The following is a 25,036-nucleotide window of genomic DNA, read 5'->3' as shown; positions in this document are numbered from 1 at the left end:
GACCTCAGTTCAGCGTCGTTGGTCCTACTCACCTGGAGTAACCTGAGTGGTTGCAGGTTCACTCCGACTCGAGCCCTTCTCCGCCGTGAGTATGATGTCATACAAACGACCCGCCTCCAGCTGCTGGATGTGGGCGGAGTTTTGGTCAGATGGGACGGTCATTTCCTGACTCCTCCCTGCTCCGTCGTTGGGTGTGACGGTCAGGCGGTACCTGTCAATCTCACCCAGCGACTGCTCCCATTGGACCACGGCTGACGTCGTGGTCGTCTTGACAACTTGGAGGTTGGAGGGACCAGAAATCACTGAAGAAGAAGAAGAAGAAGAAGAAGAAGAAGAAGAAGAAGAAAGACACGATGTCTTTATTTCTCTACTCTACCTGGTGAAGTGGGTACACAAACATCCACTCACACTTTTTCAGCCTTAACTTTTTCTTGGCTCTGCACGTTTCCTCCTCTTTACTTTCTAAACTCACGGTTGGACTCGCTGCTGCAGCTGCCACAGATTACATCTTTCACAGGAAGGGCAGCGAGAGGGAAATGTTTGAATTAAATCTGCCAGTTTGGTGATTTGAGCTGCTCACACCGGCCAACATGTTGGTCAGAAACTCAGTTTTCTAATGACTTCACCTGAAACTGCACTTTTACTGGGACAGTTTTCATTTCTAAGCCTTACTGTCAACTGCAATATAGTTATGATTGGCACATGTGCTGCTTATCAATAGAATATTTTTATATTTAATGTTTTCCAGAAATGTAGAAATGTCCCTGGAGGAGATATTTAGGACATTAAAGGATCAGTTCAACAATTTAAAACTTTAATCCAGGTATTCAAAACTATTTTCCTCTGTCTCCTGCTGTATACACTGACTGAGAAGCGAAAGTCATGTGTGTTGTATTAAAAAATGAAACTCACGGGTCATGAACTCAGCAGAGCTCTCGGCTCCCCTCCGCCCGTCGATCTCTCCGGTGATGCTGACGGTGTACTCCTGACCGGCCGCCAGCCCCATCTGGGTGAAGGTGGTCAGGCTGCCCTCCACCTGCACAGTGATCTGCTGGTCGCTCTCCTTCTGTTTGGGTCAGACGGGGAAAATAAACTGTTTAGTCTCTTAATTTTTTTACAGCTGTTTTCTGTCCCAATCTGAACACGGTGTCGACTTTAATCCATCACAGTCTAAAGAGGTGACATTGACCAACAGAAGGTGTGTTTACTCCCGTTTCCTCGCACACTGACGGCCAATCAGTAACTCCATTAAATCTCTGAACTGTTTGTTGATATAAGTCGTACTCTGACTTCAGTTCAGACGTCTGAGAGAAAAAAACACAACCTCAGAATAATAATTAAAAAAATCAAGATGCAATCATCCCGACGAGTCTGATCAGACTGAGTGGAAACACCGAGCTGTCTGCAGGGCATCAACCAGCGTGTGTGTGGGCAAACACACACACACACACACACACACACACACACACACACACACACACACACACACACACACACACACACAATCAGAGTTTACTGAAGCAGAACAAAAACACTCCTGAGGGGATTCGGTGATGTCACCGAAACGTTTCCCGTTTTGTTTCTGCAATCACAAACTTCTTCATGTGATTGAAGGTTGACTTTAAATATTCAGTGATTGCTGGAACAATAACGAGACACTGGAGCCATTTAAAAACCTAAAAATACAAATCAAATGATTTAATGAAATTTAAATGATTAAAATGAATCTTTCCTCAGGCAGGACGAGGCGCTGCATCAACAGGAGAGCGTTCAAAGTTTACAAAATGGGCGTATTTGGATTTTTGCACAAATATTTTTATACAGCAGATGTTTCTTTGAAGGTTTTCCGATATCCAAAATAAACTGTAAATTCATGGCTTCGTTTTAAATAGTTAATGAGCACTAATAGCCACAAGCAGGCGGCTGTAGGTGGAATTAGTTGTCGCACTGCTGCCGCCAGAGGCTGTTTTCATGATGCAGCGAGTCACATTTTAGAGTCCAACTGAAAATAAATGTTTCTGTCTGCTTTCACATGAATAATCTCACGTTCTGTCCTGATCCTTTGGTTGTTTCTACTCTGAGGAGATCAGAAATGACCTGGTTGTCTTCGTGACAGCAGCAACGACAATAATACCACTTGGAAACACTTAAAAAAGAAGTTCAAAATATGTTTATTCACTTCCTGAGGAAGTCACCGTACCTGAGCAAGAAGTAGTCCATTACATAACCTCTGCGTTAAACCACGACTAGTTCTTCTATAGGTATAACACATGATTTTGCGAGCTGTAGAGCTGCTGGTAGGTGGATTTTCTTACGTTTCGACAAAGGCCAGGCTAGCTGTTTCCACCTGTTTCCAGTCTTTATGCTAAGCTAAGCTAACCAGCTGCTGACTATAGCTTTATATACACAAGACTGGTGTTAATCTTTGACTGTGAACGTTTCACAACGTTAACTATATGATGTAAAGGTCCAGTCACTGTAATTTTGGGAGTCATGGCACTCGACCTAATCAGTGGTTAAGATCTGAGAACTTGTTTTAACTGATCGGTGTTCAGATGTGTTGGTTGCTGCTGGTTCAGCCCACATAAGCTCATCCCAGCTTCGCCCTCTGAAGACCTAAAAACATGTTTTTTACTCCCTGATTCGAAACGCGAGACAGACGAGGGGAAAAATATTAGAAATTAACAGTTCTCTTGTATCTCTGATTACCTCGATGTCATTATGGACTCTGTGGTGACTCTGTGTTCAGTGTAAGGCCGAGGCTGACTCATCAATTACTCAGCTGGGAGCTTTTGGTTGTCTGACGTTTTCCGGACCGTCTAATGAATGGATACCGTGTTGTAAACTAAACGGACCGCAGCCGGTTGCCATGCTGGTCACTGTGTTGGCTGCCTCAGAGGTCGTCCTGGATCAAAACGCTCGTCCATTTCCATACAAATGAGGGTGACATCACTCACACTGACCCTACAGTAAAGTCACAATCCGCTCTAAAACCAGTCGAGGCTCGTAGGCGTCTCTGCGGGGCGTTCAGGGACAGCACGAGGTGGTCCGACTGAGCCATCGAGTGACTCTCAGTCTGCAGGTTTATGACGGAAAGTAAATCGAACGTCTCTGCAGGACGACTTTCTCTCTGCTGGGCTCCAGTGTCATCAGCAGGATTACGACATTAAGATACGACAGCCAGCAGAGCGCTTTACATGCTGCCTTCAAACCTTACACAGTCACAGGAGGACGTCCTGTGACTCTGATGATTTCAGAGGTCGACTGTATTTCAAATCCCATGTTTATAATATTCCTGAATCTAAATCTTTGTATGAAAGTTGATTTTTGAGTCTAATTTCCGACTCGTCAAATGCTTTAGGATGGCGGCCGACCATCCAAAAGTGTCAGTATTTGATACGAGACTTAAAAAAATCAACTTTCTTACAAATTGGACGTTTCATCTGTCACGTTCTTAATTAAGAAAGTAAGAATCCTGAAGGCCGAAGTGAAAATCATGATCATCCCACTAAATGGGAACAACACCAGCGTGTAGAGGCGGGATATTTTCATGTTTCTCTGTGAAATGAGGATTTATTTGGACCGAACCTGAATGTTTCAAACTATTTTACAAATTGCTTCTGTCTTTCTTTCTTTCTCTCGCTCCAACATATATGTAACTCAGCGTAAACATCATGTAACTTCAAATACAGCCCATTTAATAAAGTGTGGAAACAGCTGCATAAAGAGATATTTAAAGGTTTAAGAGTTTAACAGTTGGTGCACAAAAAAGTTTTTGCTAAAATAGTTGATTGGACGACAAAAGTGTTAATTGACAATAATTGTGATAATAACTTATTATTTGAATCATTTATCGAGCACAATGCCAAATGTTTTTGGATCCAGCCTCTCAGCTGATTGTTTTGTGTTTTATATGATTGTAAACTGAGTTTCTTTGGGTTTTAAGACTGTCGGTCGGACAAAAGAAGGAATTTTAAGACGTGTGAGGAGCAATTTCTGAAAGTTTACAGCACAAAGTTTTTTTTACTGAATAAACAAAATAACCAATAACATAATAATTACTAACAGTCCTGAAACACTGCTGACAGCGCGCTGCTGTGAACGTCTGTTATTTTGAGGAATAAAAATGTGGAGATGAATTTAAAAAGAGGAGAGTTGATGATGTCACCTGGAAACAATAAATATCTGGAGGAAGTGAACTCCTCGAACATCTTTGTTCCTCAGAGACAAATCTGTTGTTGTTGTTGTTGTTGATCTGTTGGCCTGGTAAACATCCCCTCCCTCTCCGTCCTTCTCTCTCTCTCTCACTCTCTCTGTGTCACAGCTGTGAGTCGGCGGTGATGTCATCTCTCTGGCAGTCGCCATGTTTTTGACAGTGTTTACATGTTTCCGTGGCAGCAAGCATCCCACATCTGCATCCCCCCGTCGCCACCACCTCCTCCCAGCGCTCTGTTCATTCACCGCTCTTCTGTTTTCATTCTCTGAATTTTCTTCCCTTCTCTTCGGTTTCTGCTCGTCGGGTCCAGATTCTCACGATGTGACGGCTGCAACGAGTCGTCCAAACTAAACCACTCTGCCTTCCAACGCCGTTACCAACTGATATGTTTTAATACACCGCGACAAGAGTTCTGCTTCTTCCTCTCCTTCTTCTCCTGCTCCTTCCTCTTCTTCTGCTTCTTCCCCTTCTCCTGCTCCCTCTTTTATTTTTATGTCTTTATTCCAGAGCTCCAGCAGAGAAATGAGGCCAGCGTCGCCCCTTAAGGCCTAAAACCTGAACCCTCATGGATTTATTTGACGTCAAGCAGCTTATCGTGACCTATTTACGCTTCCTATTTATGTGACGACCTCCAGTGTGCAAAAGACCTTCAGCCGAACGTCTGGTACGTCCGTCTCTGTCGCGTCGTGTCTACTGCAGAGTCAACCGACCCGGGTGTAGATGCAGAGTTTGCACATTCCCACTGCGCACAGAAGCCTCGTCTCAGCGGGTCTAATGGGACTTTTGACCAGCGGAAAAGGGGTAAAAGTCTGTGAAGTCATCATTATAATCTGTTTGGACGAACCATCTGTCTGTCACTGGCTAACCAATCAGAGCAACAGAGCTGGAGCCACTTCATGAAAACATAAAGTACAGTTTTCATGGAGAGAAGCCATCAGTGTCGTTCTCTCAATGAAATAAAGTCCAGTTCTGGTAGAAGTGATGCTACAGCAGCTACGCTAACGTCTGGAGGAGCCAACAGCCGCTTCTCTTCCTTTGTCTTAACTACAGTCTGCGAGTCTGTGAAGTAAACAAGACGAGTTGTCTTATTGTTTTCATCACATCCTGTCATCAGCTCCAGTCTTATTCCCTCTGCAGGAGTCTCTTCATCACCTCCTCCTTCGTCCTGACTCTCCACATCCATCCATCCTGTCTTTCCTCTCTGCAGTTTCTGGATCTCGTTGTGGATGTTTCCTCCGGTCCAAACGTCTCTCAGAATCATTAGCGAGGTTTAATCCCTCGATGATGTCACTGCGAGGAGATCACTGCTCCCAGAACGAGCTGATCACAGCGACTGTGTGTGTGTGTGTGTGTGTGTGTGTGTGTGTGTGGGAAAACATGTTTGAGAGGAAGCCCGGACATGTGCACGGAGGTGATTCCTCCAGTGTGTGTGTGTGTGTGTGTGTGTGTGTGTGTTTCTTTTCATCTCAGTGACACTTGTGATTCGGACTGATTTACAGCGCGAGGATGAGAGCGTTTCCTTTGTTCCCTCTCCTCCTTCTCTCATGAATACCAACGCAATTAGTAATTTTCCACTTGTTTGATGCCTCCTGCTGCAGATTGATCACACGTGTTGGAGGACGGACCGTCCTGACGCACATGTGAAGCCGAGGTTACTGGTTCAGGAAGCCGAAGGAGGAAAAAAATGTCACGGCGCTAAATGGCCAAAAATATCTGAGGGGTTTAAAAAGCTCACGGATCCATTTTCAGAGATGAAGAAACGTGAATGAAAAAGCAGTTAATGTCTAATAAATGTGACTCACAGCTCAGTAACATCTGGAAACACACACACGATACACACATTTTTAGAGTCATCGTGACTTTAACTTCCTGAGAAAATCTTTGATATTGATCTCATGACAAACGTCTGTGAACCCACTCAGGAACCACAGAACAAAGGATGCTCCTGATAACTGCAGAACTTGCCTGAGAATTTTCCTGTTTTACGTTTCTTTGGGTTTTAAAGTTACCCAGCGACAGTTTGTCCCTTCATCTATGAGTCCACGAGAGGTTACTGTGTAACAAGAAATGTGGGTCATAATAGGCTTCATGCTTCGTCAACCTACAGCTCATAGTTGTTTTTTCTGAGGAGGATGAGAAAACAAAGTCAAAGTGACGTCTTCAATCAGCTTCTTATGTCCAAAGACTCTTCATCTACCGTCAGAAATGACAAAGATAAGCAACAAATCCTCACATTTAGGAGCTGGAAGCAGCAGATGTTTGACTCTTTAGCTTGAAGAATCACTGAAACGATTCATCGATTATCAAAATTGGTGGTAATGTTTAAAGATGAAATATGTAAGATTTGTCCAGCTAATGAATTAATATTTAACATAAAGGGGGAGCACTGCTGCTGGCTGCTGGAGGGTAGATAGCAGGGTTAGCCATGCATCCAGCACTGCTGACTGACTGACTCCTTTGTTGCTACGCTGCAGGTTTGTGTTTTGTCCAAATGTTCTTCTGACGGCTGATTTGAAGCTGTTTGTGTTGCTAACGCCGTCACTAGCGACACACCCGCTCTGATCCTGTGAGGGATGAAAACCTGGTTTCAGGAATCATCCAGGAAATACAACACATTTTTAAAAACAGAGATGAAGTGTGACTGTCCTCTACGAGGGTTTACGCACGGCTTCATCCAACTCACATCAGACAGTCTGAACACAAAACCCACAGCCTGTTTTTATGCTGCCTGTCAGACTTGGCTTCAGTTTTGTTTTTGGTCCGTTAAAAACAGAAATCAAAGAGGGAACAGTGACCGTCTGAGTCACTGATGTGTTTCTGGCTGCTTCCTCCTCAGAAATGTGGGATTCATTCAGTGTTTGCAGCGTAATCGTGTCTGTTGTTCGTGTTTGGATAAACCAGCATGAAATATTATGAACATCAGGACGTTTGTTATAGATTAAATCCATAAATACTCATTAATGTGTGGATTATTTCATGCACAGGTTATTAATTATTTATCCTGTGAATCAGATGATGTTTGTTTCTGTTTCTGCGTCTGTTTTCCTTTTGTCGTCAGCTTTATTTATTACATTTCATCACTGCATCATCCTCGTGCTTTTCTTCTTGTCATGTGCAGAATACAACTTTGAGGATCGTATTTTATGGACGAGATCATGGAGACACTGAGGACCGCGTGGGCGTCTCCATCTGCTCAGTCGGGTCACGCAGGTGCAGAAGGAGTGGCGATTATTAAATACAATAAACTGCTGGTAGAAAACAACCTCAACTAACGGAGAACAGAAGAACTCGTTGTCTGGATCCGACACCAATGTCGTAATTCTACTGTTTTCTCGACCTGACTGGTTAAATCTTACTGAAACTGATGCGACAGAGTCACGATGATTTCATTGTGAAGTGGTTTGAATTTCTCGAAAGTTTTCAAAAGCTTCATTTAAGGCGGGACCCTAATGTGACATGAAAACCACGGGATATTTTTAACAAGACATCGGGACATTTTCCAGCTGCGTTTGCACCGAAAAACAAAGGTTTTAATCCAAACCATGATGTACCGTGAACACTGACCAAGTGTTGTTGTACCAAAACCTAACCAGAGAATAAACACAGTGTCGTGACAACATAGTTTTAACATCTTCATGGTCAACAGAAACATTTCCTGTCAGTTGGTTGTTTAGATGATAATTTTAGTTAAAAGATTTATTCTATTAATGAGCACATTTAATTACAATGACCTCATTTAGATATTCAAACATAAAACATCAGAACACCTGTAACACAAAAACTAATCGTCCTAATGTAAATAATCAACTTGGGACGTTTCATGTTGATTATCAATATTTTATTTTTTATTTTTTAAACGTTTTGAAAACGTTGCATGTTTAGACTCTAATGGACGACCGTGATGACTTTAAGGCAGTGTCACAGATCATTTTTCCTGACGCTGCTGAATTCCTGAATCTGTCGTTGGTCATGTTTTCAGGGTTTTGTGGGAATTGCATGGAAGTTGTTTGTCTTGTTGTTGGAAAAGATTCAGTGAAATGTCTCGTCAACAGGAAAACAACCTGCGTACATCAGATTCTCACCTGCGTGTTGCAGAGAGCTCCAGTGAGTTTAGCTGAAGGTCAGATTGTTTGTTTGAAGCTTCTCAGAGAGGACGAGGTTGTTTGAGGTGACGCACAACAGATTTACGGTTCTGTCTGCAGACCTCATCCTCGTTTTTTAAAACTCCCCGAGGATCCTGAGTAAATTTCAGGAACAGTTTTCAGATGGACCGTCCTGAGTTCATCTCTGTCCTCTCGACATGCCGAGCGTATGAATGTTTGGACCTCCTGCGCAGCCTCTCACAATCCTCAATGCTCTGAGAGAGCAAGCTTTGGTTGTTTTGGTGCCGAGCCACGACTGTCGTCAATCACATCTGCTGTCTGAATTGTATCTGTGATTCGTCTCTCTGCAGATGAATCAGGAGCGTGTTTATCAAGATTATGAGGCTAAATTCTTGACGTATGTACTTGAATGTCATCACATGACATCTTTTCTAAATGTATTTTTCACCTCATATATTACAATCGAGTTGTTTTTACTCAGATTTGCTTTGATTTGTATTCTTCCTTCCTTTTTTAGTGTTTACTTCTACATCCATTTGCAGTTGCTGCCTTTTGTAAGTGAGTTAAACATGAACATTATAACTATATAATGGTTCAACACAACCTTTTAAAGACTAAATTAAATGGACATGAAAACTAAATCGTGGTCACTTCTTCGAGTCGAATCTGTCATCTCTCTACTGTTCATCTAATAAAGACATAAAATGCCCTCAACAAACTAGAAATAATTAGTTCTGTTAACACTGAGCATGCAAACAAATTCAAACTGAGGGAATGAAGGCTCAACGTTAGATACAGATAAGGACGGTCCATTTTTCGTACTTTGCGTTCATTCAGCCGTATTTGTGAGCGTTTACTGAAAGCTGAGGACAGTGTGGCCGACAGTTCAAGCCAGACGGCCGAAGACGTTTGAGCAAAGAGACAAAACAGCCGCTGATCACATCAACAGGTTTGTACCTGGCTGCTGAAGGTGATGTAGTACGTCTCGTACTGGACGGGAGGTGGAGTCCAGACCAGAGTGACGGACGTCTCCGTGATGTCCTGAGTGCTCAGCTGAGAGACACCTGACATGGCTGCAGAGAGAGAGAGAGAGAGAGAGAGAGAGAGAGAGACACAATGTTTACATGAACAAAATCATCTCAGTATGGACAGTAAATAATATTTGGACTAACACGTTGGTGTTTCAACATTTGTAAGTGTTACACGACTGGACTCTTTTAATGTCACGTCAGGACTCCGGGCAATTTCCAGAACCAACAGAACCAGTTATTTAAAGCAAAAGCCTGATCTTTTCCAAACCCAAACCCTAACCACAACCCAAACACCAGAACACATTTTAGCTGAGTTTGTTTCTGCGAGGGCGAGTTTTGTTTAGGTTGAATTGTTGAAGTTTCTCTCTCGTCACAACACTGTGCTGACGCTCCTGTTAGGTTCAGGCACAAAAACCACTTGGTTAAAATTAGAAAAACATCATGGTTTGGATTAAAATACCTCTCATGGCTGGAAATGTCCCTGAAAATACCCAGTTTTGTAGCCATAAATAGAGCAGGAGATGGTCCGACTTCCCGTGCAAAATATCTGATTTTGGTCCCCACAAACAAGGCTGGAAAAGCCCCAAAGTCTCCTTAAAAACAAGCGGTTCTGTTGCCACAAACATGGCTAGAGATGGTCCAAATTCCTGAGAATAATACCTGGTTCTGTTGCAACAGACACGGCTGGACATGGCCCGACTTCCCATTCAAAATACCCAGTTTCAGTCTCTACAAACCCGGCTGGAGTTGTCCCGAAGCCTCCTTAAAAATGACCTAACCTAACCAGACCATGAGCACAGCGCTGTCACAGGACACAATTTAAAGTTGAAAGTAAAGGAGCCTAAAGTTCTGTGGGTCGTAGGAACGTACATTGCCGACATTTGTTCTGGTGACTGGTTGAGATTTGTCAAACGAGTCTTTCTCCTCCTGAATTTTTCCTTCTCAAAGAAAGTTTCTCCCTCGTGTCTGTTTTTCTGTTTCATGTGATTGATGCGGTGGAACAAATGAACCAGCCGGCCTCCGCTTGTGCTGCCGCTGAGTTTAGCTGAAATTGAGACGTCCACCTGATGAGAACAGAGCGATGTTTGTATCATAGTTTGGCGTCAGACTCGATCAAAATCGCTGCTCGCTGGCACCACAACAATGAAACCAACTGTTCGATCTGATCTGCTGCTTGAAACAGTTCAGAAGCTGGAGATGGTTTTGTCATTAAGGGACACGTCCAGGCTCATGATCTGCTCGTTTGAAAAGCTGGAAACTTTATGTTTTTGCTTGATATGTGATGAACTGATTATCAAAATATGTTGGCAAATCATTCTCTGTAGATGGACTCATTTTACTGACTAATTGTCCTTTCAGAGTTTCAGAGAGTCACACAGACGACCGTCCAAGAGTTTAAGGTTTATTAAATATTACAGTGTCTTATAAAGCATCATTCACTTTCTGTCACGTCCCATCTACATGTCATATACATCACGTCTTTGCAGGATGCAGTTCAATGCTGACACATGTGGCGCTCTGTGACGCTGCCAACACGAAGCCCTCGGCCTGGCAGAGCCACACAGCGAAGGCCGACTTGATAATAATTCACAGATTTGTTTTACTGCACGACTTTCTCATAAAATTAGTGTTGAAAAATTCACTGCTCAGTGGGTCACTGCGAGTCTGACGTGATGTTTCCCCGAAACCAGTGACCAAAATCAGACATGCACTCCACACACACACACACACACACACACACACACACACACACACACACACACACACACACACACATAGAAGCATAAAACAACATTTTATGCAAATTCCCAAAAAGTAAGATGTAAGAAAGTGCAGTGTTTTTCCATCAACTGCTTTTATAGAAGATCAGGACCAAGAATAAAAGAAAAGAGCAGCTCTGCATCTTTTATTGCAGACTCCCACGGGAAATAGGATTTAAAACTCTTTATTCTTCAGTTTTTGTTCTTTCTGGATGTCGAGGCAGCCCTGAAGCACATGAGGTCATATCCTCAGTAATTATCTGTGAATTTTGGCGTTTTAGCAACCTGATGCTCTACAGTGAAAACAAGAGTCTGCGGCCATGAGAGCGGCTCTGTGAGGCAGCAGTGCTGTAAGCTAAACGCTAACGTCAGGATGCTAACATGCTCAAAATTATTATATTTTGATTTGCTGTATTTTGATTTATGTATCTAAAAGCTGCTGTGCTTTAAATACTAATGTGTTTGTTTGCAGCTGAACTATTTAGATTATTTGGCTTTATCATCTTTGGGACTGTGTTGGACTGTTTAAGTATTTGTACAGCTGTGTGTCTTACTGTTTATCTTGTAGTGGACCATAATTAAGAGGACGAGAAGCCAAACACCTGCCAGGAAACAAAGCTACAGATGAAGGATGTTTAAAGCAGCGAGGACTCAAGCAGACGGAGGTACCCAGCCACACCAAAGGAGAACGTCAAGACTGAGTGCATAGGCGGCGGGTAAGGATGAGGACAGGGGAGGTTAATATGTGACCAGCAATCATAATAATTTAACACAGTTATTATTATCATAACTAAACCATCATCATAATCAAAGCTATTTATTAACTTTTATTTAACAAGCACAAATAAGTGTTTTCTCTTCTTCTGTTCTTAACGATATATATTTTATGATTAGAGAGGCTGCTTTCAGTCATTTTTCAACATTTCCATGCGTATCGTAACTTCACTGCAGCAAAAATAAAAGCTGTCGTTACAAACTTGACAGGACAGAGGAAACTCTCCAGAGGAAACAGAACTTAACTGATAAATGAAATAAACATTGTGACATGCTGGACCTTTCTGCAACAACTGAACTTTGGGTCAACTTTTTCATGCATTTAAGCTTTTACTAAAGACGTATTCTGGGACTTAATAGCTGTTATTAAGACATTTATGGACCTGAAAGCTTTCAGACAAAACTTTCCTGGATTTAAAAGCTTTTCTTTCAGGTTTAAGGACAAAGTTATTCTGCTGGATTTCATTTTAGCTGAGCTAATGAAAAGAAATTAAACCAGTTACTTACAATAAACTGCTCTCCTTCTGAATATCAGCACTGAGAGTGACTAAGCTCTTACAAATCTACGTAGCGTTATAAGACGACAACTTTACAAGAATTAGTCACACTAACATTTTCTTATTAGAACTAAAATGCAAAATGTCATATTTTTAGCCTCAGTGCACTAAAACACCACCAGTTTTTAAAACAATAAAATAGATAAACAGATAAGTGAATCAGATCAGTTAATACATGAAATATGAAAAACTGGCCGGAGTTTTCTACGGAGGAGTGAGGTGCTGTGTGGGACCTTGGACTTATGATGTCCAACTTTTTAAAATCCTGGTCTCTGCCTTGACTGGAAGCCTGTAAATGTGGGCTATTGACATTAAATTCAGGAAAAACTGAGGGAAGAAAGTGAAGAAGAAGCCAAAGCAGTGTCACTATTTCAGCTGAAATGTCTGTTTCCATCTGTATCTTTGCAATAAAAGCAACGTTTTCACAAATCCTAGATGTGAATAAACAGAGGTGGGCGGAGGTAAACTCAACGGCTGCTGCTGCCACCTATCTCACTTTCTCTCTTCAAATTGTAGGACTTCCCTCCAATTAAAAGGTCAGTCACATTTGGGAAAGCACTTAACACTCCCACACGTGTTCATCCTGTTTCAGCCTCAAGCTGCACAGAAAGCCATTACACAGCAGTCTGGGGAAGTTTATGGGCGGCAGATCTGGATGCTGCTGCTCTGTTAATGAAACAGTTCCCTCACTCGAATCACTGCAGCTTGACGAAGCTCCAAACAGACGAGCTAATACGCTAATGTAGCCTGGCAACAGCAATGACAACAACACAAACAACAATAAAACACCGCCTCACTCTGTGAATAACGATGCATCTAATCCCCATGAAATACAAGTGTCTCTTTTGAGATGCAGGTGTTGAATCAATCTCAACAAGCCCGACCCAACAAACACTTAAGTTTCATTGCTCAACATTTCCAAAGTCTGTTAAACATTTATTATCTTCATCCTCCCAGAAATGACAAGCTGTTTGCTCTCGTGTGGACGACCCATTAAGTCGTTATAAGAAAAAAATTACACCAAAACAAAGCATCTGGGATGTGATAGCTCTGCTTACATACCAAACATGTAAAGTGTTCTCCCTGATGTATCAAACCTCAAACTCACACGGGGAAAAACAAAGCCAAACTCACCGGAGAGGGATATTTAAACATGGAGGAAATGTGTGATTTTACAAGCTTTTAGCAGCTTTATTGCCACCAAAAGATAGTTCCCCTGCATCCTGTAATGATGCAGCAGATGGTAGTGAGTAAAAAAAATAGTGAAGTGAAGATATATCGCAGTTCTCTTGAGCAGGCATCTTGAAATGGTTTACAATAAAAAGTAAAAGCCACACATAAAGAAGATGATGAGGATGGGTGGCTGATGGACGATGGACGATGCAGGACGAGGCTTTCCTTTGAGTAAGAATTGAAACTTCAGTATTTGTGGGAATTACATTTTATGACATTATCTACCTTTTTTTATTTAGATCTGAGGCAGTTAAATGTGCGATTCTTGAACATTTTAAGGGTAAATGAGATGTAGAATTACATATCATCTGCATAGAGGTGATATATAACAGCATAAAACTACATATTTGCCAAGTTAAAGCACATTCAAGGCATCACAGATGAGGATGAATCATGAGTATTGTATTGTTGTGTGACTTTATGACTGGCATCATGACGCCACTTGTAGATATACCTTTAAAACTTCATATTATCTTCCCACAGGTTAGCAAGAAAAACAAAATGGGACCCTGAATAGAACCCTGTGGCACACCACACCACTAATGCATTAGCGTTAGAAAAAAAGACTTGTGTTACAAACTTTGAATTAGACATTTAGCTGCACACTAGCACAAGGTACTGATGAATTGCCCTTTACATTGTTGTAAATATTTCTTATATATAGTTTGTAAAACCGCCGCCATGATTGTACTCCAATCTACTTTTCAGTGTCACAGATAAATCCAAATGCATTGATTTGCTTTTTGTCTTCAGATCAAAACATTAAACTTGACTCCAGGTTTGAGTAAAGATTCCTTAATTTGTTGGTTTGACTCACCTGTATCACAGTTGGGTCCGGTCATCCCCTCCTCACACTGGCTGCAGTCTGGTCCGGTGAACCCACGCCGGCAGACGCACCTGCCTTTGACGCATCGTCCTTTGTTGTTGCAGTTGTTGGGACAGCCTTTGCCGGCGCAGTCGGGCCCGGCGAACCCAACGTCGCAAACACACTTCCCATTCACGCACTTCCCGCGGTTGCTGCAGTTTTTGGGACAAGCTTTCTCAGAGCAGTCTTCACCGGTGAATCCATCATTGCAGACACACTGTCCATTAACACAGCGCCCCCTGTTGTTGCAGTTTTCTGGGCAGGAAGCCTCAGAGCAGTCAGCACCGGTGAATCCAACTTCGCAAACACACTGTCCATTAATGCAGCGCCCCCTGTTGTTGCAGTTTCCTGGGCAGGAAGTTTCCGAGCAGTCAACACCGGTGAATCCAGCATCGCAAACACACTGTCCGTCAATGCAGCGCCCCCTGTTGTTGCAGTTTCCTGGGCAGGAAGTTTCCCAGCAGTCAGCACCGGTGAATCCTGCATCGCAAACACACTGTCCATTAACACAGCGCCCCCTGTCGTTGCAGTTTCCTGGGCAGGAAGTCTCAGAGCAGTCAGCACCAGTGAAGCCACTGTCACACTCACATATACCGTTTACACACCTTCCACGGTCGAAGCAGTCATTAGGGCAAATTATTTCTGAGCAATCTGGGCCGCCGAATCCTTCATTGCAAACACACTCTCCGTTTACACAGCGCCCCCTGTTGTTGCAGTTTCCAGGACAGGCAATTTCAGAGCAGTCTGCACCGGTGAAGCCGCTGTCGCACACACATTTACCGTTTACACACCGGCCGCGGTTGCTGCAGTTACCAGGACAGCCTCTTTTTGAACAATCAGGTCCGATGAATCCAGCCTTACACACACACTTTCCGTTGACGCAGCGCCCCCTGTTGTTGCAATTTCCAGGACAGGATTCGTCCGAGCAACTGGGACCTGCGAAGCCGCTGTTGCACACACACTTGCCGTTCACACACCTGCCTCGATTGTTGCAGTTGTCGGGGCAGCCTCTCTGCGAGCAGTCGGGACCGGAGAAACCAGGATCGCATACACACTGTCCGTTCACACACCGTCCGTTGTCGTTGCAGTTTCCGGGACAGTTGGACTCGCTGCAGTCCAGTCCGCTATAACCAGGGAAGCAGACACACTTGCCGTCCACGCAGCGACCCTGATCACTGCACTCGTTGGGACACTCATCGATGTCTGGTTTGATGGAGCAACCTGCACCTGGAGCAGAGGGAGGGGGAAAGAGTGGAAGAGACACTGTTCAAAAGCTGATAGAAAATTGATCAGTCACTCGAGAACACATATGTCCTAGTTGTGATTTATTTGTTGCATTACATCTTTTTCCACTCGTGAAACCACCAACCAAATATCTTTAATGAAGCATCAGGTCGTTTTATGACTTGTAAGCATGAAACCACCGGATCGTTTCGATGAGGGACCACATCATTTCAACATTTGTGAGAGTGAAACCACTGGATATATTTAATGCAGAACATGTCGGTTCAACATTTGTCAGCATGAAACCACTGGTTATTTTAACAAGACGTTGAGATAATTTCCTGTTGTGTTTGTGGCGACAGAACCAAGTATTTTAAGCCGAAACATGATCTGTCCCTAACCCTGACCAGGTGGGTTTTGTGCTGAAATATCAAACGATCATTAGCACAGTGCTGTCACGCCAAAAATTGAAATTTAACTTAAAGAAACGCAACGTCTTAACATCTGTGGCCAATATTATGGCTCACGTCTTGAATGAGTTAAAACAGAATACTTTTCATTCATGGAGGTCTAATCCTCTCTAACTAGAGTGAAACACACTAATCATCCCCCTGTGTGTGTGTGTGTGTGTGTGTGTGTGTGTGTGTGTGTTGTTGTGGTTGAGAGGAGGGCGGAGGGAAGCTGCAGTGGACTGGGAGGAGGTCGAGACTGAGATCACACTGGGCACAGAGCTGAACACACACACGCACACACACACACACACACACACACACACACACACACACACACACACACACACACACACACACACACACACACACACACACACACACACACACACACACACACACACACACACAGCAGAGTTAGCTCATGCTTCGAGCGCTGCCAGTGTATAATGTGATCATTCCTGAGTTCGCTCTGCTCTGTGAGTGACGGACTGAAGCTCACATCAATCTGTCAAACTTTTACACAGATCAGAGTAACTAAGTACATTTACTCGAGTACTGAGCTCAAGTACAACCAGGAAGTAATGACACTTCAAATTTCCATTTTGTGCAACTTTGTACCTCAACCTCCATTACGATTATTCAACCCAGTGTCACATCAAAACAACATGGTCTCCTCCTGTGATCGAGTGGGCGTCTGCTTATACTTTCAAAATAAAAGGCACCAGAACTACCTGGTTAGGTTTAGGAAAAGATGCTTTGGCTTAAAGTAAGTGCTTCCTTAAAACATCAACATTGATTATTGGCTTCACATGGTTTTCAAATCCAGGCCTCTAGCAGTGAGCGTGTTTGTTATATTTGATTATAATATAGTTTTGATGTTGGACTGAATGTTCTTGTTCTGTCTTTGTTTGTGGAACAACGTCTGCCTTCAGATGCACGACACATCAAGATGAAATCTAAATTAATCTAATCTAAAACAGAGTCAACTTCAACTGATCCAGACACAGAGTTTAAAATAATGCTGTAAAGTAAGAGAAAACATTTACTCAAGTAATTTATACAATTTAACTTGAGATGACACTAATTTTACTTGATTACAGATACACAAATACTGTGGTTACAAGTTACAATACCAGAATGAAGAATCTGTGTAGCGTTAATGTAGCTCTGTGTAGTATTAATGTAGTTCTGTGTAGTATTAGTGTAGCTCTGTGTAGTATTAATGTAGTTCTGTGTAGTATTAATGTAGTTCTGTAGTATTAATGTAGCTCTGTGTAGTGTTAATGTAGCTCTGTGTAGTGTTAATGTAGCTCTGTGTAGTATTAATGTAGTTCTGTGTAGTATTAATGTAGCTCTGTGTAGTGTTAATGTAGCTCTGTGTAGTATTAATGTAGTTCTGTGTAGTATTCATGTAGTTCTGTAGTATTAATGTAGCTCTGTGTAGTGTTAATGTAGCTCTGTGTAGTATTAATGTAGTTCTGTGTAGTATTAGTGTAGCTCTGTGTAGTATTAATGTAGCTCTGTGTAGTATTAATGTAGTTCTGTGTAGTATTAGTGTAGCTCTGTGTAGTATTAATGTAGTTCTGTGTAGTATTAATGTAGTTCTGTAGTATTAATGTAGCTCTGTGTAGTATTAGTGTAGCTCTGTGTAGTATTAATGTAGTTCTGTGTAGTATTAATGTAGCTCTGTGTAGTATTAATGTAGTTCTGTGTAGTATTAGTGTAGCTCTGTGTAGTATTAATGTAGTTCTGTGTAGTATTAATGTAGTTCTGTAGTATTAATGTAGCTCTGTGTAGTGTTAATGTAGCTCTGTGTAGTATTAATGTAGTTCTGTGTAGTATTCATGTAGTTCTGTAGTATTAATGTAGCTCTGTGTAGTGTTAATGTAGCTCTGTGTAGTATTAATGTAGTTCTGTGTAGTATTAGTGTAGCTCTGTGTAGTATTAGTGTAGCTCTGTGTAGTATTAGTGTAGCTCTGTGTAGTATTAATGTAGTTCTGTGTAGTATTAATGTAGTTCTGTAGTATTAATGTAGCTCTGTGTAGTATTAGTGTAGCTCTGTGTAGTATTAATGTAGCTCTGTGTAGTATTAGTGTAGCTCTGTGTAGTATTAATGTAGTTCTGTGTAGTATTAATGTAGTTCTGTAGTATTAATGTAGCTCTGTGTAGTGTTAATGTAGCTCTGTGTAGTATTAATGTAGTTCTGTGTAGTATTCATGTAGTTCTTTGTAGTATTAATGTAGTTCTGTGTAGTATTAATGTAGTTCTGTGTAGTATTAATGTAGTTCTGTAGTATTAATGTAGTTCTGCAGTTCTCTGTATTGGAACGATGTTAAACTGCGACTCTTTCAAATAAAATTAAAATAAAATAATAAAACATGTAAATATTTTGCATTTTACTCGACTACATTTATTTGGCAGTTAGTTTCTAGTTTAACTGAAGATTCAGATTTTACTTATTAGCAATGGTGGTACATTTACTCTCTCAGTACTGCAGTTAAGTAACAATTTGAGGTACTTATGTATTTACATTGTATGCTACTTTCTACTTCTACTCCACTGTTTCAGAGAGAAATATTGTACTTTTTATTGAACGGCTTTACTTGCTAGTTATTTTACGAATCAGTATTGTTCAATAAAAGGAAAAGATCATAAAATGCGATGTTTTGTATCACAGCTGTTTATACAAGTACAACTTCATCATGTTAATCATAAGCCCACTGAGGCAATGTGATTGTGATTTTGGGATTTATAAATAAAATTGATTTATGAATACAGCTCTGCCAGACTTTATTGACTACAGCTTTAGGAGTGTAGAAGGAGCGACTTCGGCCTTCTTCTTTCGACTTTTACTTTGTTTTTGTTTTTCTGTTGTCGATTTTCTTTTTCATGTGTTCACCTCTTTCTTTGTGTTCGTTCACTATAACAAGAAGAACTGGAGAGAATAAAAGCTTCATTCTGCTCCGAGTAAAAATAAAGTGATTGTTACAAGAAACTCAAGACTTAAAAATGTGTCATCCGTTGGCAAACTCTGCAACATTTTGTGTGTGTGTGTGTGTGTGTGTGTGTGTGTGTGTGTGTGTGTGTGTGTCAGGATGAGTCAGCCGCTTCAGGCAGAACAGTGAAGTAACATGAACTCACGTTTTTGGGCAGATTGTGACCGAGTGACTGAATGTGTTTCCGGCTGTGATGAAGAGCTCCAGCAGGAACAGATGAAACATGAAGTGTGAGGAGGAATAAATGAACTGTGAACTGGAGTCGGACCATGTTTCTAACGAGACGTCGGGACGTTTTCCAGTCATGTTTTTGGCGACAGAACCAGGTGAAAAAGTTGTTTTTACAACACGATCACCAGAATGAATGTTAGCTGGGTGTTGCAGTACAGAGTTTTCCCAGATTTCTGGTGATTTGTGTATGTTGGTGTTTTATTGTCAGAAGTTTCTCCTCCTCACATTTTCAAAACAGGCTCGTTACTTTAGTTTGATGCATTTCAGGGGAATTATGTTATTACTTTCCAAACATCACAAAACTGATGTCGACCTGTCAGAGCACATCACGCACGGCAGACGCAGCGAGACGAAACAAAGACGTAAAAGACGTGAACAGACAGAGAGGGAGGCTGAATGGGGAGAAAAGGCGTGTTAGTGTCTCGTATCTGCAGAGAGTTTCTTATTTTCTCACTTTGTTGCTGCTCGGGACGCTTTACCAACCCAACATGTGGCTATTTGACGTCCTGGGAATGAGACTCAACTATCAACTATCAACTATCTTTGTGGTGCGTTCAGGAACAGCTGGGACAAATCCTACTGATTCTACCTTTAACTTTAACAGTCTTTGAATTGTATTAATATGACGTGAGCTTCAGTTAGCTTTGACCACAAATGTCCTTCAGATGGAGAAATCTGAAGGGGATTTTTTAACAAACAGATGAATGTGTGTAGTTTCTGTACAACACATGTTGCTATAAACACATGCTGTGCAGTAAAGTAACAACACTGAGCTCCAGATGTGACTGTAATGAAATGAAATTGATAACAGTGAGAGTCTAGACTGTTAGTTATTAATATTAAAGAACTGTATTGAGTCATATGAGGAGACGTGTCTTTGTTGTCCTGGCTAACAGCAACAGGGATGATTGTGTTCAGATGTATAAACTCAGGCTGCTTCACGTACTCGGCTGTAAACAAACGACCGGCAGGTTTATTTTACCTTTGCTCTCCTTGGAGGTGCAGCAGCCTCCTTCAGCTCCTCCACATTTCTCCCTGAGGGCCGACACCTCCCTCTCCAGCCTCTCCAGACGCTCCCGCAGGGCGGCGAAGTCCGTCTCACAGCCACAAGACCCGGGTCCTGAACCCGACGGGACCAGTTTGATCTTATGGGTCAGGACTATAGGAGAACCTGGAGACAGGTCGATTTCTTTACCTGAGGAACACAGACAGGTACAGGATCAATTACATCTTCCAGACCAGTACTGCTGGAATGTAATCAAGTACATTTACTAGAATACTGTAATCCCACTTTAGAGGAAAATATTGAACTTTTTCCTTCATCGCATTTTTCTGACAACTTTAGTTTCTTTACAAATTAAGATTTTAGGACAAAAAACACACAAAGAGTTAACAAAATGTATAGTTTTGTAATAAACTAAACATCCCAATAGTTTATAGAAGATCAGCAGAAATGATTAGTTGATTGACAGAAAATTAAACGTCTAATATTCTGATGATGTTCATGTTGAAGTTCGGACTAAACCAGAAGGTTTCACTTGCCTCTGGCTCATCGTCACCACATTTCTCACCAAACAATCAGCAGATCAGAGGAGAAAATAATCATTGGTGTCTTTTACAAACAGTAGAGAGTGTAGAGGACTTGTACAGTGTTGTATTAGTACTTTTACTTAAGTAAAGGATCTGAATACTTCCTCCATTACTCTCAGCTCTGACAACGTTGTAAGAAAAATGACATTTGTTTCTCAACAGACGTGTCAAACGTTTCAGTTCTGCTCTCTGCAGGTTTTTACCTCCCTGGCTGACATCAGATGAATCTCCCTGATTGGTGCAGCCCTCTGAGATCACCACCTGTAACACAGACAGTGGTCATGTTAGCCTCGATCGTATTTCTTCACAGATATCGTGGACGGTGTCACGGGGGAACTCTTTTAAAAACATAGTGAGGCAAGACCGGGCATGAAGATGGCCCAGTCCCCGCTAAAAGCAAAGGAAACAGCTGCTAGCTTGTTTAGGTTTGTATCGTTAGAGACTAGTTTAATAGTTTCATCGTGTAGGTTGCTATTTTGGAGGTTGTCGTTGTCTCACGCAGGGACGGAGATCTTGAGAGCAGCATCAGGCTGATGGCTGAAAATAGACAACAAGTAGTTTTATACTCACAGTCTGTCCACTGAGTCAGACTACGGTTGGGTCAACATTAATATCTCATTGGGTTACACCCTGATTCTGGGGCTTCATCCAGTTAAAGGGGCTCTGTGTAGTTTTGACTACAAACTCTGAATTTTAATATTTACAATAATAATGAGGTAATAATACAAACTTTCCCCTTCAGTGAATAAACAAGCTGTTCTCAGAGGAAAAAAAGGTCGCAGAACACTGTTTGAAGCTAGAAAGGTGGCAGGGTCCGCCACATATAAACAAAGTAAAACAGTATGAGATTGTGTTGTTCTTTAAGGTCAGTTTGTTTATTCAGTTTATTCAGTCATGACAAACAAAGAGAGAACAAAAAGATTAACATGTCCTCCTCACTACAGGGCGGGCCTTTAAGGAAACCTGATGACTGACCTTGATGGTGTCCTGCTTGGTGTCCCTGGGTGTCCTCTGACCTCTGACCTGTAACTCCTGCGAGGTTGACGGAGTCAGGAGGGCCGGGGCAGCCAGGAGGAGGACGAGGAGGAGGGAGGGGACGGAGGGGAACATCTCTGAGGTCGGACCAGGAAAACTCTGGACTCCTCAGGAAACCTGAGCTGACTGCAGCCGTTTGTTCGGTTGAGTTGAAGCCGATTGTTTCCAAGATTTTCAGCGTGATGAGCAGATTAGCAGCTCTCTGACTGCAGGTCAAACTGATCTCAGTCAGCTGCTGTCGGTTCAGTCCGACGCTGCAGAGGTGATGGCAGTTTGTTGTTTCCTCCCACCTCTCCGTTGTTCCTGCGGGATTTTCTCCCTGGAACGAGGACAGAAAACCCACCATAAACTTTCACGTTCACTCAGCAGACTCCACTTTGGTCACAATTAGCTTAAATGGGGCCATTAGCTGTTTATGGGCCCGCCAGTGTAGCATGTAAGCCAATAAACCACAGTGGAAAAAGTAACTTGGTCTGAAAGAGTAATTTGTTACCCTGCAGCCAGTTTTCTTAACGCTCGTACCAGCTCACAGGACGGTGGCTCACAGATCAGACGCTGAACGCTGATCCTTCCCTTAACTCGTCTCTCATGTCTTATTGGCTTGGCTGCGTTCGGCCTCGCCTGCTCTGATCTGATTGGTTTGGAATTTCCCGACAGAGTTTCCAGAAACGGTCGAGATCAATCCTGACGACCGGGATGTGTTTTAATAATCTATCAGAGCGTTTTAGGAAACAGTGATTGCTCGTGTTGTTGACGCCCTGACATTAAGAGAGCAATGATTTCAATCAGACGAGCGGTGGAGGGAGAGGAGTACTCAGATCGGGAACATAATATTAATAATTCATAGCTGTCATTAGTGTTTAATCACCCGAAACTAAGAATCATGTTTTTGTTGCCTTTTATATCTACAGAGGGAGCAGCCACTACAGGGGAGGGTGAGGCGAGGGGTGTTTAGTTGGTTACAATCTGCAGCCTCACCACTAGATGTCACTAAATCCTACACACTGGACATCTAAGGAAATGTAGTTATAGTTGACCAATCAGAGCAGACTGGATGGATTCCTTAAAGAGACAGGAGCTAAAACAGCGTTCAGGCGGAGGGTGAATAGAGGTGCTGCAGCAGTGGACTGTACGAGAAAAATAATGTCTTTTTTGGACATTAAAGCAACAAAGCATTTTCTTGTAGAAAAATAAAAATATGCACCCGGATATATACCTGATACAGGTCTGTTAAAGGCATTGCTCTATTATACAGTCGGCTGTGTGCTTAATGAAATGGTTTTCAGTGTAAAGTTATCACCACCACACTTGGAGTTAGAAGTTTCCTCTGACATTAACTCCAACACACAAACAGTAGCTGAGAGACTCCACAGATATGAGTCAAACCCTCAACAATCTAACCACCGCGTCTCCCCCGAGAGGTTAATGGCCGAAGCTGGTTAAATCCTCCGCTGAGCGTCCTCCCTCCAGCAGCAGCAGGTTCGTATGTAGAAACCAGCTGCTCAGAGTTCCCACTCCTGGGCCGAGTCCACAACAACAGCAGTAACGTCATCCATTCTGCCGAGCGAGTCGCAGTGACACGTGAAGAGAAATGTATTACTTTAAGAACCAAAATATGAATTAATGTCTCGAGGGAGCCGGTCTGGAAACATATTTCACTCTGAGGAGTTCTGCTTCCTTCTGTCCACTTAGAAGTCCTGTAATTATTTTCAGTATGTTATTTTAAGAAGCTCTAATTCATCCTCACAGGTCAATTATACACGTTTTCTATGTACAGTTTGGCATTTTTATTACCATTCAGCAGAGTTCTGCACACTGTTGATTACTTGTTCTCCCTTTATTAACAAGGATTACGGACCAAAATACTTTTAATGAAGGGGCTGAAAGTTGGCAGGAAGTCAGCCTATACTGTACTGCAAGAGATGGAAGTCAGTGATCACCAAAGTCAGTACAACTCATCATCTGGGAACCATGAATGTGGTTGAATGTGGCAATCCATCCGGCAGATGTTGAGATATGTCATTGGATACATGAAAACCTTTACCTTTAATTGGCACGAGAAAAAAGCAAGAAGATCATCAAAAAGTGATTAGGGTTTATCCTCTGGGGACCATGTGTATCTGTACCAAACTCCACAACAATCCAGTACACAGTTTTCAAGACACTTCATTAAAAGCCAAAAATGTCAACCTGCTGATGGCAGCAAAAGTTACAGGATCACCAGTAAATAGGATTCATCCTCTGGGAACCACGAATGTCTGTAAAAAATACATCCATTAGATTGAGATATGTCAGTGGATACGTGAAAACTGTGACCTCTAAGTAGCATGAGATAGAAGTAAGAGCGATAAGGGTTTATCCTCTGGGGACCATGTACTGTATATTTATACAAAGGTCCACAGCAGACCAGTCAATAACTGTCAAAACATTTCATTAAAAGCCAAACAACTAATTTTACAGGTAGAGTTGCAATAAAAGTTACAAGTTTACCAGCAGGATTCATCCTCTGGGGACCATGTGTATCTGTACCAAATCCCACAGCAGTCCAGTCCATGATTTCATTAAAGAAACCAAAATCTTAACTTGTTGATGGTGTCGGTTTTAGCTCCTTTCTCTTTAAGGCCCCTCCCACTGAATACCCAGTCTGCTCTGATTCGTCAGCTCACACATGCCTGACCCTGCACAACAGAGCAGCTGTGTTAAATCCTTAAGTCCTGTGTGCCAAACTAGCCACTATAGGCATAAATAATGCAGTGGTGTGACATGGTGACGTAGTGTGATGTCACAAAGTCACAGGATTAAAGGCGGGACTACTGACGAGGCGTTTCAGGAGCAGACAGAGGAGCTCTGCTGGTACGAACTTTTGCCTTTTCAACTTTAAGACCTTTCACACACAGAAGAAAAAGAAAAAAATGGAAAAGCATCAGATCTCCTTTAAAAACCTGCAGGTGCACTTTCAGCTGAGTATT

The 25,036-nt window shown here is 42.2% G+C and overlaps 1 protein-coding gene across 2 annotated transcripts in view; it reads right to left on the bottom strand.

The window, feature by feature from the left end:
- tnxbb (tenascin XBb) overlaps nucleotides 1-25,036 on the bottom strand; it is a 62,715-nt gene that overhangs the window by 11,520 nt on the left and 26,159 nt on the right. For both annotated transcript variants that reach the window (XM_084379524.1, XM_084379525.1), the window contains exons 4-10: nucleotides 22,008-22,386; nucleotides 21,236-21,293; nucleotides 20,425-20,637; nucleotides 14,492-15,766; nucleotides 9,277-9,392; nucleotides 913-1,066; nucleotides 33-302 (exon numbers count right to left, since the gene is read on the bottom strand). In XM_084379524.1, the coding sequence (XP_084235650.1) occupies nucleotides 33-302; nucleotides 913-1,066; nucleotides 9,277-9,392; nucleotides 14,492-15,766; nucleotides 20,425-20,637; nucleotides 21,236-21,293; nucleotides 22,008-22,142 (2,221 nt within the window). In that variant the 5' untranslated portion in view covers nucleotides 22,143-22,386. The remainder of the gene's footprint in view (nucleotides 1-32; nucleotides 303-912; nucleotides 1,067-9,276; nucleotides 9,393-14,491; nucleotides 15,767-20,424; nucleotides 20,638-21,235; nucleotides 21,294-22,007; nucleotides 22,387-25,036) is intronic.

Source organism: Pagrus pagrus, assembly GCF_965226575.1.
Source record: "Pagrus pagrus genome assembly, chromosome: 17".
In the NCBI taxonomy this organism is placed as follows: Eukaryota; Metazoa; Chordata; class Actinopteri; order Spariformes; family Sparidae; genus Pagrus; species Pagrus pagrus.
The sequence above is the reverse complement of the archived record's forward strand: the minus strand, read 5'-3'. Positions and strand labels throughout refer to the sequence as shown.